Source organism: Carassius gibelio, chromosome A11 (assembly GCF_023724105.1).
Source record: "Carassius gibelio isolate Cgi1373 ecotype wild population from Czech Republic chromosome A11, carGib1.2-hapl.c, whole genome shotgun sequence".
NCBI lineage: Eukaryota > Metazoa > Chordata > Actinopteri > Cypriniformes > Cyprinidae > Carassius > Carassius gibelio.
In genome coordinates, this window is record NC_068381.1 from 23,412,560 (window position 1) to 23,430,352 (window position 17,793).

General features: G+C 39.0%; 1 protein-coding gene across 6 annotated transcripts in view; it reads left to right on the forward strand.

The window, feature by feature from the left end:
* The window catches only part of LOC128022690 (engulfment and cell motility protein 2), an 84,654-nt gene that overhangs the window by 12,910 nt on the left and 53,951 nt on the right, over window positions 1-17,793 (forward strand). For all 6 annotated transcript variants that reach the window (XM_052610486.1, XM_052610481.1, XM_052610480.1 and 3 more), the window contains exons 11-12: window positions 2,577-2,699; window positions 3,637-3,756. In XM_052610486.1, coding sequence (XP_052466446.1) covers window positions 2,577-2,699; window positions 3,637-3,756 — 243 coding nt within the window. The remainder of the gene's footprint in view (window positions 1-2,576; window positions 2,700-3,636; window positions 3,757-17,793) is intronic.

Consider the following 17,793-nt stretch of genomic DNA (forward strand, 5'->3'; position numbering starts at 1 on the left):
GTTTCTTATTCAATTTAGCCATTAATATGTTATATATATATACGAGATAACGAGAATCACTGTCGATGATTTTCATTATCGATAATAATTGATTTTGCTCTTGATTCTTTCGATCTTGATTCTACTCTGCAGGGCTCCGACCCTCCAGGGGTTGAGTTTCACACCCCTGGTGTTGGAGAATGGTTATCATGTGCAAACAGTGGGAAACTGTATATTGTCTGTAACGTTACCTGTAGAAATGAAGTGCGAAATAACTACATAAAGAAAACATTTCACAATGCACAAGAAATGATAGAAACTTCATTTAAAGAGCCAGTAAGATGAAAATTCTAAGCTTCCTATCACTGTTTATAAGTCCTGTACATTAGGTTTAAATCCATCCAAGGTTAAAAAACATTGTCATTTTGTCAGAATATCATTTTAAAATTACCGCAATTCTCAGAGATCCCCAAACGGTTTGCGCGAAGCTGTTCAAAAGATTCAGTTTCCTTAAACCCCACCTTTCGGTAGCATACTGTGTTCTGATTGGTCAACTAACATAGTCAGGTTTGATTGGTTGTTCCGCACACACCTCCACAGTAAACTGTGTTAGCATCTGTTTGGGGGGAATTATGTCTTATTTCTCTCATCGCGAAGCAAACAGTAAAATAAAAAACTTATTTATATATAAAACCTTTCTTCTGTGCGCGTGTATTCAAGCCGTGCGCTTCAGTTTGAATCTGAATAGAGCGTTCAGCGTGGGGGCGTGGTCACATTAGACATAATGAAGGGAGACGTGAAAAACAGTTTTCATATGGATTACTTTATCACAGAATATCTGTTTTCGGCAGCACTTGTTTAGTTTTAAAGTAGACATGTCAAGCTTTCTATAGATATCTCTCTCATGTCTCTTCGTTGAGTATTCACAGAGTTACAGTTCATTTTAATGACGTGTTTGTACATGACGATCAGCGCAGACAGGCTGCAGACAGCACACATACTGATAAGACGCTCTGGAGAAAATAAAGTTGGTAATGAACCCTCTTTTATGGCCAAACGCTTTGAAAATCCCGCTGTACTCACCGAGATTAGAAAAGCAGTCATCAGTGAAATGTTGTGAACACAACAAAAGGGATTTGTTGTACTGCTCTGGTATTGTGGTGAAAATGAATTTTAGCCATTGGTTCTTCTGATCTTCATTCTTTGGCAGTGAAAATAAAACAAACTTGCCTTTACAATTAAAAACACACCGTCTCCTCGATGATGCTCTCACACCAACCAGAGCGTCTGTGTGTGTGTGTGTGGGGGGGGGGGGGGTTGCAGGTCAGAGGTCAGTTTCTCCCAAGACGGTAGGCGGAGATTATTATGCAAAGTGTTCTAGTGATGTACATAGAGATGGGCAAAAGATTTGAAATCTATAACGACTCGTTTCAGCGATTCAGAGTCGACTCCTTACTTTAGAAGCCAATAACTTTATAAATCGTGTACTTTTTGGTTTAATTATTTGCACATTGTTTACACTGATGGACAGCTACATCATACACTGCAATACAGGTCATTTTTGATTTCCCATCTGTGTGGCTCTTTAATCACCATATCACAACCTTATCACCTGACTGTTCTGGCTAGATAATAGGCACAGAAATGGACAGGCTTGCAAAACTCATCTCCTGCAAGTCTCTTCTCCTCTGAAGCCAGCTTGGCCTTCTTGAAGTCAATAAGCGGGTGTTGAAAACTGTTGTTCTTCTTAGCCTCTTTGAGACATTGTCTAATGTCTTTTAAACATCTCGTCTCCAGCTGCACTTAGTCTTGACTGTAACCACAGAAAATCTCAAACTACTGAGGTGTTGTGTCTGCGGTCTGGACAACAGAAGATTGAGGCTGAGGTCTGAGAGGGTTGTTTGGAGGACTAGGAGATGGCAGGTGAAACTGATAGTTCCTCTGAACATGAAGGACCTGACTCAGGCTCAGGTTGATGCATCCCTACTCCTACTGCTGTGAGAAGGGGGGAGTTGTTGGTCCAACCACCTGTTTTTTAATTGCCATCCTCTGCAGTGCCCTTCCTTTTTGCCAGGCTTGCAAAGTACTGACACTTCTTACAGACCTCCTTGCCTGATCTCTTAAAAATCTTTGTTTCTCTCTGCCTCTTCCAGAAGAACATTAATTTCATCTTTTTAAGTTTTTTTTTTTTTTTTTTTTTTTAAATCCACATCACCAGGTGATGACTATTAGGTTCAAGGAACCAGTTCTGTAAGATAATATTTCAGCACTTGACAAACGGACAGCGACTCTTGAGTAGTACGTAGAATGTGTTCTCACATGTTATGTGCATTTTTGGGAGTAGAATTGTGGAGAACGTTTGTGACCTTGCACATAAAGAGCGCTCTTAAGAGCTAAGATCCACCGTTATTGAGCATCTTTTGTTTTGATTACAGATCAGATCTGTCTTCTCCACAAAACTTTATCCCAGCAGATCTGTGTGTAGAAACATCAGTTCATAGTTCTCCAGGAGCAGTGTTATAATGAGAGTGATGTTTTAGGAAACAATCCTGTGAGTGAAAACATTGACGGTCTTTCATTTTAAACTTGTCTTCAAGCACATCATCCGGGGAAATCGACCAGTCAAAGCTGAAATGGCTCATCAGCTGTACGTGCTGCAGGTTTTGACCTTCAACCTTCTGGAAGAACGCATGATGACCAAAATGGACCCGAATGACCAGGCAAGTGATTGACAAATGTCTAAAAGTATTTGACTTGACATTAAGATTAATGTGGGAACAGGATGTATGGTTCGAGTGAATAAATGTATTCACTGGATTGACATTTTCACTTAGGTAGAGCAGATGTGTTAAGTGTTTGCAGAGTGAAACATCAATGGGCAGTTTTTATTTTCTTTCTTTCTTTGTGCAGAGTAATTGCAGCCAACCACATAAAAGAAAGACTGATTAAAGATCCAAATAGTTTTCTTTCAGAGTTAAGTTTTACACTGACAACAAGGTAAATCAAATACTGATGTTTATATGCAACATAATTAGGAAGTATAACTGTCCCCAGACTTTATGTAAAACTTGAAAATGTGTTAACACGTTTAATTTCTTAATAATTAATGAAAACATGTGAACGTTTTAGTTAGACTATGGCAGTGAGTGAGGCAAAGACATGCTTGTGTTTTAATAACAATAAATGACTAAAAATTGCTAAATGATTTCTTTTTTTTCTGCATGTTGTGCACATCTCTGTTATATGGAAATAAATATGAGAGCAAGTTGTAGATCTATATGTTATACTAAACATAAACTATGATTCTAATCGCATGTAGAAAGCAGCTGTTCCATCCTCACAACTTTATTATGCTGCTGGTGAATATTTTTTAGAAGTACAATTTTGGAAAACAGTAAACTGTTGAACATTAGTATTGATGAAGCTTGACTGACTGACTGTAGAATATCCCTTACATGAACTTTCAGGTTTATTCATAGCCACTGTTTGACCAGCATACGTATGGCATTAAATGCATAACATTCCTTAATTGTCTTCAACATTTACCAGTATATACTTGGGAAAGTTCTGTTCTTGTATCTTATTCATACAGCTTGAATTATGTGCTAAAAGTATAATAATTTTATATTTTATATTTTTATATTCTCTCATATTTAGAAACAAAGAGATATCATCTTTGAACTCAGAAGAATTGCGTTTGATGGAGACAGTGATCCCAGTGGAACAGAAAAGAGGAAAGCCATCTACACTAAAGACTACAGGATGCTGGGCTTCACTGTGAGTGATGTGATAATCTGTGGTAACTGCTGATGTGTGATGATGGTTTAATGATGATCAGTGATAGTGATGTGATGATTTAAATAATCTGCAATCAAGTCAATGATATCGCTGTAGATGAAGTGACCCCAACTAAGCAAGCCAGAGGCGACAGCGGCAAGGAACCGAAACTCGATCGGTGACAGAATGGAGAAAAAAACCTTGGGAGAAACCAGGCTCAGTTGGGGTCAGTTCTCCTCTGACCAGACGAAACCAGTAGTTCAATTCCAGACTGCAGCAAAGTCAGATTGTGCAGAAGAATCATCTGTTTCCTGTGGTCTTGTCCTGGTGCTCCTCTGAGACAAGGTCTTTACAGGGGATCTGTATCTGGGCTCTAGTTGTCCTGGTCTCCGCTGTCTTTCAGGGCAGTAGAGGTCCTTTCTAGGTGCTGATCCACCATCTGGTCTGGATACGTACTGGATCCGGGTGACTGCAGTGACCCTCTGATCTGGACACAGACTGGATCTGGTGGCCACGGTGACCTCGGAATAAGAGAGAAACAGACTAATATTAGCGTAGATGCCATTCTTCTAATGATGTAGCAAGTACATCGGGTGTTATGGGAAGTGTTTCCGGTTCTGGTTTACCTAATTAATGCAGTTTAAAAATCCTTTAACGGATTTGGATATTAAAAGCATATTAGTATGTTATGTGTATGCCAGGTTAAAGAGATGGGTCTTTAATCTAGATTTAAACTGCAAGAGTGTGTCTGCCTCCCGAACAATGTTAGGTAGGTTATTCCAGAGTTTAGGCGCCAAATAGGAAAAGGATCTGACGCCCGCATTTGATTTTGATATTCTAGGTACTATCAAATTGCCTGAGTTTTGAGAACGTAGCGGACGTAGAGGAGAATAATGTAAAAGGAGCTCATTCAAATACTGAGGTGCTAAACCATTCAGGGCTTTATAAGTAATAAGCAATATTTTAAAATCTATACGATGTTTGATAGGGAGCCAGTGCAGTGTGGACAGGAACGGGCTAATATGGTCGTACTTCCTGGTTCTAGTAAGAACTCTAGCTGCTGCATTTTGGACTAGCTGTAGTTTGTTTACCAAGCGTGCAGAACAACCACCCAATAAAGCATTACAATAGTCTAACCTTGAGGTCATAAATGCATGGATTAACGTTTCTGCATTTGACATTGAGAGCATAGGCCGCAATTTAGATATATTTTTGATGTATAACTGTGCTGACAAACTGCCTGGGAGCTCCTCAGTGGTGAAACTCCTCCTCCTTCAATCAGTGGTGAATCAGGTGGAACAAATCTTCCAGGTAATCGGAGCATGCCAGTGCCTGGCTTTGTTGTCTTTAGACCGCACTCAAAGGAGCATTTAAGGCACCACAAGACCAAGGAAACCATCTTTGTCATCAAGGTGACTGTGCAAGACCAAGCCTTCTACAATACTGTGAAGGACAGCCGGTAAGCACCAATTGGCCATGTTTGGCTAGACTGCCTTAAGCAGTGCTAATGGTACTCTGGAAAACACAAACTCTTGAACTCTTGTTGACTTTGATAGGACTTTTGCAGTGGTATTTGTAACTTCAAATGTTGTTTGTGGGGTAACCAAATTCCAAATTCATTGTTTGACAAAGAATGTGTTTGAAATTGTTAAAAGTAATTTCAACTTTGTAAAAATCTTAAATAAAGTTCTTAATTCAGTTAAAAATGTATAGTCTAAAATTATTTGGCTAAAGATACTTTGTTAAAAGATAAGAAGGTTCTGAAAATTAAAATAACAATTGATTGTTTTGTAAAGGATATATAGTTGTGTGGCTACAATGATGCCTTAGAATAATTCTTTACTATGAAAATACTTCTTAAAAGTGGAAACCTTGTATTTTGTAATGACAGTACTGTGTTTATCTGAGGTGAATGTGAAGAATTGTTTAGATTGACTGTCAACTCCAATAATAACTGGTATTTGTCATTTCTTTTGAGGTTTTTTACCTGTTTACTGCTATCAAGGAATGGTAAATAAAAGACAAACCACTGTTCTCATGGCTGTTTGAGTGAAATCCAGTTAAAAGCTTCATGTGGAGAGATTGTCCTTTTGAAGTGGGGAATTGCACAAGGAATAGATCAGAACTTGACAATAACTGATGATAAAGAATTGACGAAGCAGCCATCAAGTCTTAAACAGTGTTCTAGGTTATTAAATGCAGAGTTTTTAGGTCCTATAAATTAAGACCTCTGTTTTTTTTCCCCAGAATTTACCAGTAAGAAATTACTTGTCATCCAGTTTTTTATATTGACTATGCATTCCATTAGTTTTTCAAATTGGTGTGTTTCACCGGGCTGCGAGGAAATATAGAGCTGAGTATCATCAGCATAACAGTGAAAGCTAACACCATGTTTCCTGATGATATCTCCCAAGGGTAACATATAAAGCGTGAAGAGTAGCGGCCCTAGTACTGAGCCTTGAGGTACTCCATACTGCACTTGTGATCGATATGATACATCTTCATTCACTGCTACGAACTGATGGCGGTCATATAAGTACGATTTAAACCATGCTAATGCACTTCCACTGATGCCAACAAAGTGTTCAAGTCTATGCAAAAGAATGTTGTGGTCAATTGTGTCAAATGCAGCACTAAGATCCAATAAAACTAATAGAGAGATACACCCACGATCAGATGATAAGAGCAGATCATTTGTAACTCTAAGGAGAGCAGCCTCAGTACTATGGGTCAGTATCTTGTTGATGAGCAGAATGGATTTAGAAGGAAACGAGCATGCATCGATCATATAAATTCTGTATCAACTATTATTAGAGTTAGAATTGCTCAAAGTAAATCCACCTTTGCATGTTTTATTGATTTTCAAAAAGCCTTTGACTGGATTAATAGAGAGCTGCTTGCTTTTAAACTAATTGAAGCAGGAGTGGATGGAAAATTCGATAAAACAATACAAGCAATGTATAGCGGTACAGTTGCTAGTGTCGAGATTAATGATTTATTTACTGATTGGTTTGATACACCTCTTGGAGTAAATCAAGGTGATGTACTCTCCCCAACCCTTTTCACTTTATTTGTGAATAATTTAGCTTTACAAATTAAGGATGCTAATTTAGGAGTATTACTTGATGGTATTAAATTGGGAATTCTATTATATGCGGATGGTATAGTCTTGTTGGCTGAGTCTGAGTCTGAATTACAGAAAATGTTAAATGTGGTTAATCTGTGGTGTTTTAGATGGCGTATTAGCTATAAATCAAAGCAAAACACACGTAATGCATTTTAGAAAGAAAGGCATTGAAAGAAGTTAATATATATATTTAGCCATGGCTCAGTCAATTTGGACTATGTTAGTTCATATAAATATTTGGGTTTTGTTCTTGATGATTTTTTTGACTTACGAAGTTGGTATTAAGTCACTGGTTGGTTCGGGAGGGAGAGCTTTAGGATCAGTTATTAACAAACTAAAAGTATGTAAGGATCTTGGATATTCTACATATACACGACTTTATGATGCATGTGTTTCTCCTATACTAAATTATGCTGCAGGGGTGTGGGGCTTGAAAGAGACCAAAACGATAGATACTATACAGAATAGAGCCATACGGTGTTTTTTGGGGTTCATAAATTTGCTCTGATCCTAGCAATTCAGGGAGATATGGGCTGGGTACCAGGAGTTGTACAGAGAAAATGTGAAATGATACGATTGTGGAATCGACTAATCAAAATGGAAGAGGATAGAGTAAATAAGAGAGTATTTAGTTGGGGTAAAGCTCACAGGTCTCCATGGGTAAAGGAGATTTATTCTGTTTTTGAGGAGGTGGATATGTGTTGTATATCTACAGAAATAATTTAAGTTGTGATGTCAATTCGCTTAAACATAAGCTGTTAATGAAATATGAAGAAACATGGTTTGAAAATGTTTTATTAAAGCCAAAATTAAGAACACATATGCATATCAAACAGAATTTTAGTCCAGAATTATGTTACATCTCGTTTACCTAGAAGCCACAGATCTTTGGTTGCACAGCTGAGATGTGGATTTTGCCTTTAGCCATTGAGGTTGGTCGATTCAAAAATACTCCAGAGGAATACTCCCTATTGAGATTATAATGTTTCACTGAAGCGCACAGCTTGAATACGCCCATTCAAAAGAAAACAATGCAGTGAGACTGTTCAAGTTTTTATTTTATTTTACTGTTTGCCTCGGGATGAGAGGAATAAGATATAATTCACCCCAAGAAGATGGGATGAAGATTACATCAGGATGAGTTTTGGATTTCCTCATAAAAAAAAAATAGTGCTTTATTTAACAGAGATCATAAACCTGAGTAAATCTCTTTTTATTTATTGATATACTTGTATTAGGTTTCACATAATGTGTAAACATTTTACTAGTTAGACTTTTTCCAAATTATAATTCCTGACTAAATGTATAATCAAGTGGAACATTGTGAAGTTTCAATAACAATATACAATACTACACCATTGAAAAGCTTGATGTAAATACAGGGTTCCCACCCTTCTTGAAAGTACTTGAATTTCAGACACGTAGATTCAAGGCCTGGAAAGTACTTGAAAACTAGCATAGGTCCTTGAAAGTGCTCGAATTAAATTTGAAATCAGTTTTGTTTATGCTGCTATTTTTAAAATTGTCAAATATGTGCTTCTGTCAAAAACAGAACTAAACACGGGAGGTTATCTGTTTGATCTCTGACGAGATCGTGTGCAGCACCGCAAAGTTGACTCTGTGCTTGCTTGAGCTAATATTTTGTTTTGTTTTTTAAATGTTGTAGATTTAAGTAGCAAATGAGAATAGCAAAAAAAAATCAATGCATATATTTTGAGACAAAGGTCTTCTTTATGATTTTCAGTTTTGTTTATGATAATTAAAGCAACGTTTTTTAAATAACTAATGAATATGTAAATGTATGGTATTTGTGGTAAAAAGCGCCCCCGCTGTAGTGACTAATGGCACCGTGATTAACATGATAAATAATAGACTGCTGACTTTTCCATTTGTTGACATGATATGGTTAGATTCAGTTGCTAAATACCATATTATGTTGGGTGTCCTTGGAGATAATCACCATGTTTAGAATGAAACCATCATATTTAAAAACATGATATTAATAATGTTTACGCTCTGCCCGATTCACATGGATGATTATATATCTATAGCGCGTGGGCATGGTCTGTCATGCTGTCTGGTCTCTGTTTCCCTGGGTGTCCACTAGTGGTCTCACTTCCCCTTAGGCACCTCACCGTAGGCACTACAATTCCCACTAGCCTTGTCCCTTCATCACAATAATTGCATTCCTGTTAATTGCACCAGGTGCCTTAACTTATTAGTCATTAGCCTCCCTATATTAACCAGTCTTTTCCTGTTGTCGGCATGAAGTCCTTTCCTTCCGTACCCAGTCTTCTCGTCTTCCGAGTTCCTCGTATTCCAAGTTCCAGTTCCTGTTTCCGTTCCTGTTCCCTTTCCTGTTCCTTCTTTGTTTGTTTGTTTGGATAGATTCTGGTTTTGACCCTGTTTTGTTTACTTCTCTTTGGATTACCCTAATAAACCCTACTGAAATTGGATCTCTCGTTTCCTGTGTTTCACTGGGTCTCCGAACGTCACATGGTCGCATTAGAGTTAGTGAAGGGAGACGTAAAAAACTGGACCTTGCTTTGGTTTCATATGGATTACTTTATTACTTAATATTTGTTGTCGATAAGACTTAATTAGTTTAAAAGTAGACATGTCAAGATTTCTATAGAAATATCTCTTATATCTCTTTGTGGAGTATTTGTTGAATTTCAGTTCATTTTAATGACGCATTTCTAAATGAAATCACGCAGACCAAGGCTGCATACAGCACACACTGTTTGTTTTCTTTATTTTATAAATGCACCAAGTTTTTTATTATGTGTGTATACAAATAAAAGAAGACACATTACAGATTCGATTGATGTATTGCTCTTACCTGTAAGATCAAAACTGAAAGTGCAATTTAAGTTCTTCTTGGCGACATGCCACAAAACAGCTTAAATGCATAGAGAAAAAAAAATTATTTTTATTTTTCAAAATGTGCAGGAAATACTACAAACTCTGCTAAAGTGATTGCTTTGAACAAGTATTAACTTAAACATTATTAAAAATAAATGAATAAATAAATAAATAGCTTAAAGGGTTAGTTTACTCAATTTATATTATGTCATTAATGACTCACCCTCATGTCTTTCCAAACCAGTAAGACCTCCATTTAACTTCGGAAATAAATTTATAAAAACTAAATCAGTTGCTCCGTTAATAGTCAATACAAACATATTTTGTATTATATTTTTGTATTTATTATTTTGTATTTATTATTTTGTAATAAAGCATATTTAGACTCAGTGAATAGTGCAGTTTTTCTTAAGGTGTGTCTTTAGCCCCGTTGTACCCTACCTCCCGCATTCCTGCAATGTGTGTCCTGCTCCTGTATGTGGCATATAATTTTCCACATCAGTGAGCCACTATCAATATGCGGCAGAGATGGGACCAAGTCACACATGTGCAAGTCTCAAGTAAGTCTCAAGTCTTAACCTTCAAGTCTCAAGTAAGTCCCAAGTATTTTTTTCTTGGGCAAGTCAAGTCAAGTCAAGTCACAAGCTATGTCAAGTCAAGTCCAAGTCAAGTCACCTTAATATTGTTATTTTACCTGCAGAATCTGATCTTAATAAAGTTAAAAGACAAGATATAGGTAACTGTCAGTAAATTAAAATAATTTGGATTTGCATTGTAAATACTCATGTTCAGTAAAATACATCATGGAATCAAACAAAATTATAACTTCCTAAAATTATTTATTTTTCAGTTCTGCCAACAGTGTTTGAAATGTTTTACATTTTCAACATTGAGTCCATAAAACTAAACATCCAACAGACTCCTCTCTGAACACCTTTCTCTCTCTCTCTCTCTCTCTCAAACACAGTTTACATACAACATTAAACTTTGTTACATTTCTCCCCCCTCTCTCTCTCTCTCTCACACACACACACACACTCTCTCTCTCCCTCACACACACACACACACACACACACACACACTCTCTCTCTCTCTCTCTCTCTCTCTCTCTCTCTCTCTCTCTCTCTCAGAGTATAGAATATAAATATGACGTATTTTAAGTTGTTTCATACTTTTTTGTTATGTACAGTACAGACCAAAAGTTTGGACACACCTTCTCATTCAAAGAGTTTTCTTTATTTTCATGACTATGAAAATTGTAGATTCACACTGAAGGCATCAAAACTATGAATTAACACATGTGGAATTATATATGGAATTATATACATAACAAAAAAGTGTGAAACAACCGAAAATATGTAATATTCTTGGTTCTTCAAAGTAGCCACCTTTTGCTTTGATTACTGCTTTGCACACTCTTGGCATTCTCTTGATGAGCTTCAAGAGGTGGTCACCTGAAATGGTCTTCCAACAGTCTTGAAGGAGTTCCCCGAGAGATGCTTAGCACTTGTTGGCCCTTTTGCCTTCAGTCTGCGGTCCAGCTCACCCCTAAACCATCTGGATTGGGTTCAGGTCCGGTGACTGTGGAGGCCAGGTCATCTGGCGCAGCACCCCATCACTCTATCACTCTCCTTCTTGGTCAAATAGCCCTTGATGCCTTCAGTGTGACTCTACAATTTTCATAGTCATGAAAATAAAGAAAACTCTTTGAATGAGAAGGTGTGTCCAAACTTTTGGTCTGTACTGTACATAACAAAAAAGTATGAAACAACTTAAAATACGTCATATTTATATTCTGTACTGTGTGTGTATATATATATATATATATATATATATAATTGGGTAATCGCGGCAGCTACATTTGTTTTTCTGATTAATTGTTTTGCTCTATGAGAAAGACAAGGTAACAAAATATTCGGGGCTTATGCCCCCTTAGCCCAGCCCTAGCGCCGCCCCTGGAATGCGTTTTTTTGATGGCCTGCTAGCGGATCATTAGGGGCCGTTCACATCACGTCTTTTGCGCGCGCAAGTTCGTTATTTCCAATGTAGGTGCGCGGTATGCGCGCTCATAATGGAAGCAACGCGCTCACGACGCGCACCGCATCGAGTTAAAAACATCGAAACTTTTCAGAATGCCGCAAGCGCACCGCAGGTCATGTGACAATAACTAACCAATCAGCTTCAACCTTTCCCGTATCAACGTTGAAAGCTCAGCTAAGATGAAGGAACAGCTGATCATAGCTGTATATGGATTGCCATTTTGAAATGAATTTAGTAGCAGAGCTACTGCGAGCGATTTTTAGTGCTGCAAATCCATTTATCCTTTGCTGAAATTTCCGCTTCTTCATTGAGAGAGAGCGTGTCATGGATGCTTAGCAACGACAGACGCCCCAGGAGCACTTCTGCCTGAGCGCTTTGGAAAGAAGGAGAAAGCGGCGCGACTAGCGTTTTCCACGCGTTTTTAGGCGCGAACTATTGAAGACAAAAGCGATGACCCTCGGTACCTCTCAGGCTGACATGTTGATGGGATGTGATATCTGATTTAAGTGGGCGTGGTGTGTGTAAGGTAGAGAGGGCATGACTGATGATAGTGTCCTGATCCAGTCACGACGCTATTCTCAGCCTGCGCTCCAGCTGAGTAATCAACTTTATTTTAAAAAATAATTTATATATTTTATATTCAAACTGAAAACATGATGTGATTAACACTCAAGTCATTCAAGTCATCGTGTCTCAAGTCAAGTCAAGTCCCGAGTCTTTAACTTCCAAGTCCGAGTCAAGTCTCAAGTCCTAAAAATAGCGACTCGAGTCGACTCGAGTCCAAGTCACCAAGTCACAAGTCCCCATGTCTGATATGCGGGGTATTTAAATCTCAAATCCGCAAATCTCGCAGTAGCGGTGGGATTTACCCTAACCGCGAGATTTGCGGTCCCGCGGGAGCCCAACACCAAATTCTAGCGCATTAACCTATGGAGAAGCAGTGAAAATTAGGCTATCAGTCTCAATGCTGGTAAGGTGCAAATTCAAAACAGATTTACAAAATAATTTTGACACTTCTCCAGGGGCGTAGATTACGCTGGGGACATGTCCCCCCACTTTATATCACAGAAATCTGTTCCCTGCACTTTTTCGGTCAAGTGTGTTCGAATAGAGGTTTTCAGGAGCTGGTGTGAATAAGTATAGATTTAAACTCAACGAGACAGGATAGTCTGCGCATGACCTGATATTTTATTTGGACCCAGAAGGCGAGATGAACATCAAGGAGCCCTAAACACACTCATGAAGTGTGTGTTTCATTCATACTTGAAAACGGAGGGGTCTCTCACACAGAAAATCATACCAGGAAACTCCTAATATGGGCAAAAGCATCCAGCTATTGCTGTATGAAAACAGATGTTTTCACAGAAAAACAAACACTTTTGGAAACATGAACACATTAAACATACGATTGTGACAATATATGTTTTTTCGAGTCATCTCCAGCAAGTGATAAATAAAGTATATGAACAATGCAGAGCTACATATTTAAATATGCATGCTAAATATGTCCAGCAGTTACATATTTCTATGCCAATTAAAAGCTAGACATTAGAGAAAATACGTTTTTGAACAGTGAACGTTTTTTTTTAAAAAGTCTCTTCTGTTCACCAGGCTTGCATTTATTTGATCCAAAGTACAGTAAAACAGTAATGGCAAGTCACCTTTATTCATATAGCGCTTTTAAACAAAATACATTGCGTCAAAGCAACTGAACACAATTCATTAGGAAAACAGTGTGTCAATAATGCAAAATGATCTTCAAACGTTCTCACCGACTATCAAACTAAAAGTCCCTACCAAATAAAGGACCCTATCTAACAAAACATACCCATGCTCCAATAGCACAACAAATTAGATTAACCTAAACTCAAAAATGGCTCCTACATAGCCGACTCCTTATAGCTACTGCAGGAAGCAAGCTATAACTAACTAAATGTAATTTTCCAAGGAGCCATATATTATTCCCTTAAACTCATTATGCATTATTCACAAGAATAAATGAGTGCAAAGATTCAGTGTATGCATCTGTATGACAATGTGTGCACGTGCGCAAGTTCATTCATATCTCACTCAGCTTTAGATTGCTGGCCTTCTACTAGCAAGCAGATCTTACTGATAGGTCTGTCAAGCTGGCTTGTTTTGGTTTGAAGCCGTACACTGCGGACCAAACCTTTGGAGTCAGGGAAGGCTTCAGTGACTCTAGCCAGCATCCATGATCCTCTTGGCGCCGTGCTATCGGCTACTAGCACGACGTCTCCTGGACAGAAGTTGCGTCTGACACGAGACCATTTTTGCCGTGTTTGCAGAAGAGGGAGATACTCTCGGACCCAGCGTTTCCAAAATAAGTCGGCAATGTACTGGATCTCTCTCCAACGACGTCTGGTGTAAAGATCTTCTTTCACGAACAAACCTGGAGGTAGAACAGGCTGCACCTTAAGCTGCAGTATATGATTAGCCGTTTACGACTCCAAGTCATTTGGGTTATCAGAAACAGTTGTGAGTGGACGGCTATTGAGAATGGCCTCAACCTCACACATTACTGTCTGAAGGCCTTCATCATCCAGATACTGCTGACTGGTGACTGACCGTAACGTCGTTTTGATCATGCGAATCAACCTCTCCCATATCCCTCCATAATGGGCACCATGGGGAGGATTAAACGTCCATTTCACTCCCTTTTGGAGCAGACTTTTTTCAATTTGTTGCATGTTCCAAGATTTTAAAGACTCTTTTAGTTCCTTTTCAGTGGCAACCAAGTTTGTTCCATTATCTGACCGCAACTCAGACACTGGTCCTCTTCTGGCAATGAAATGTCTGAAGGCATGAATGTAAGAGTCAGTATCAAGAGAATGTGCAACCTCCAAGTGTATAGCACGGCTGGTAAGACGTGAAAATCACGCCATATCGTTTTACAATGCTGCGGCCTCGTTTTACTTCTAATGGCCCAAAATAATCAACCCCTGCATGCGTGAAGGGCGGAAGGTCAGGGGTCAACCTGTCAACTGGCAAGTCTGCCATTTTTTGTTCACCTGCACTCAACTTGACTCTTCTGCACTTGGTGCATTCATAAACTACCTTTCTGGCCAGAGTGTTGGCGCAAGGAATCCAATATCTTTGTCTGAGTTTGGAAAGCATGAAATTTCTTCCACCGTGTCCAACTTCTTGATGGATGTGCTGAAGTAAGAGTTTGGAAACGTAATGGTCCTTAGGGAGAACAGCAAGGGTGTTTCTGCTCAGTGGGCATTGCCATATTACTCAGACGCCCACCAACCCTTAAGATGCCATTGGCCATCAGAGGATCTAACCTGTAGATGGAGCTGTTTCTATTTACATTTTGCATGCCTTTCTGCAAACAGGCTATTTCTTGTGGGAATCCCTGCCTTTGGCAAAACTGTAAGATTGCGACCTCAGCATCCTCTAGTTCACTGATTGATAGAACATATGGACCTGTCCTTTTCATGTTTTCCTTTTCTTGTGGTCATGATATGTCTGTTTAGATCTCAGAGCAGTCAAATACCACACGCAAGCTCCCCTTCTTTGGGTGAAACACACCATGGTGCGGAATGTACCACACTTTTCCATTTTCCTGCATCAACTGGTCTTGGGGTACAAGTTCAGCATGTCCACATGATAGTACCATTTCCATAAATGCCCTATACTCATTATGAAAGTCACTATTCCTTTGCAACTTTCTTTTTAAAGACATCGCTCATTGCTCTGCCATGTGACGGTTGTTTGGCATCATAGGATTATCCTTCTTGAATGGCAAAGGCAATTGATAATGTCCATCCAAAATTTCAACAGAGCTATCCATTATCTGCATGAATTTGTGGTCCTCTACCGACATTTGTTTCTTCTCCTCATAACTCTTTTCTGGGTAATCATGGTTGTATTGCTGAATCAAAAGTTCACTCAGGTTATCAACAGAAATCCGATGTGCATGAACCTATTTCTGACCTTGCTTGTTGATGCATGCATCCTCATTGTGGAGAAGTCCATTCACCAACCAACCTAGCAGTGTTTTAACAGCAAAGGGTCCATTACCCTGGCTATTGATAATTCTCCAAGGTTCCATCAATTTGGGTGCATTAATCCCAATCAGAAGGTCAATCCCAGCATTAATGTTGGGAATATAAACATCTTGAAGATAAGGCCATTTTCGAATATCTTCTTGTCTGGGGATATGTTCTCTGTTGACTGGAATTTCTTGCTGAGTGTAAACTTAGGGTAATTTTATAAATTCCTTTCCTTCCAAGCTACACACTTCCAGGTCCTTGACTACCAGGCTGTTAACAAGTTTCTTTTGCCCCATAGTGCGCAGAAGTATTTGTTGATGTTTCCCATTAGCATTCAAGTTCCTCCTAAGTTGTTCTGTGCAAAAGGTTGCGGAACTCCCTGGGTCAAGGAAAGCGTATGTTTGAACTACACGATTTGAATTACTCATTTTGACTTGAACTGGTATTATTGCAATTGTACAGTGTTTATCACTACAATCAAGTGCCTCTGTTTACAGCTAAACCAACCCGCTGCTCACTGCCTTCTTGTCTGAAGGACCTGCATTACTCTGCTCTTTCAATACGTTTTGAGGTATATGCAAGATAGTTGGATGCAAAAATAGACAAACCTGTTCAATTTGTTCAAAATTACAAGTTAAACTCATGTGTCCTTTAGCAAGACAAAGCAAACACCTTTAGTCTTTAGCAGCTCAACTCGTGCGTTGTGAGACTTCTTCATCAGCTCTTGACATGACACAATCTCATGCTCACCATTACAGGCAGGACAGAGTTTTGATGAACTGTTTTTGGGCACGTGCTCTCTGGGTTGTTCTTTGGTGCAACTGATACTGTTGTTGCGAAACTGCTCCCTCTGCTCTTCTGCATGGAACTCATTGGCTTGCTACTGTTAGCGGCTGTTTTTGGTGACCTTCTGTTTGAGGAGCCGTCTTGGAGGTTACCAAAGACTGGGTCTTGTAGAATCCTGACCTGCCTTTCCAGGAAGAGGACAAGATCAGAAAACGTGGCTCTTGCTCCTGTTCGTTCCCTGATGTCAAAGGCATGTGATCTCCATTTCTCTTTCACGTTGTAAGGCACCTTGTAGATTAAAAGCCTCAGGTTTAATGGAAGGTTCAGCTCATCCATGTACCTTAAGGTACGCATTACATTGCAGCATCCACGGAGGAAAAGAGCATAACTGTACAGAGCTTCTCCATTGTCTGATGGGATATTATTCCAATTTAAGGCTTTATCCATAAAAGCATTAGTAATTTTAAATTCATCTCCAAAATGAAGTTCCAATAGCCGTTTTGCCTCTGCATATCCTCTATCTGCATCCATATGAAGGCAACTTCTGACCAGTTCCTTAGGTTGGCCAGAGGTGTATTGCTCAAGGTAATATAGTCTGTCTTGGCTATTGCTGGTGTTTTTCTCAATACAGTGTTCAAATGCCTGGATAAATTGTCTGAAGTTCAGAGGTTCACCGCTAAACATGGGTAGATGCCTAGTTGGAAGTAATGTCATTTTCTGTTGCTGTGCAATAAGATCAGCAACAGCTCCTAGGTTACTGGTATCTGAGCTTAAAGGTGCATGTGGAAAGGAAGTACCTGCAGCTGCTTGACTGGTTGGATTCATTTGTAAGGTCTGAACAAGCCTTTGTGGCCTTGCATCCTGTGTTAAAACCTTTTGCAATGGTGTTTTGGGAACAGTAGAAATTCTTGCGTATTCCACTGGTGAGGGTTCTGGATGAACATGTTTCTTGGTTCTGTCGTAATTGCTCTCCAGATACGCATTCATGTCATTTCCTGGCAACTCTGAAACTTCTGTCGATATGATTTTAGAGTTCATAGATTCAGCATCAATGCTCTGTAACACTCGCACCTTTGCATTAGCTGCAGCCAACTCAGTTTCATGTTCAACTCTTTCCATTGCATTTTGCACTTTAATTTCTTCCATTTCCAAGGCATGTTTTTTCTTCAGTCCTTCAGTACGTTGCAATAGAGCTGCCTTTTA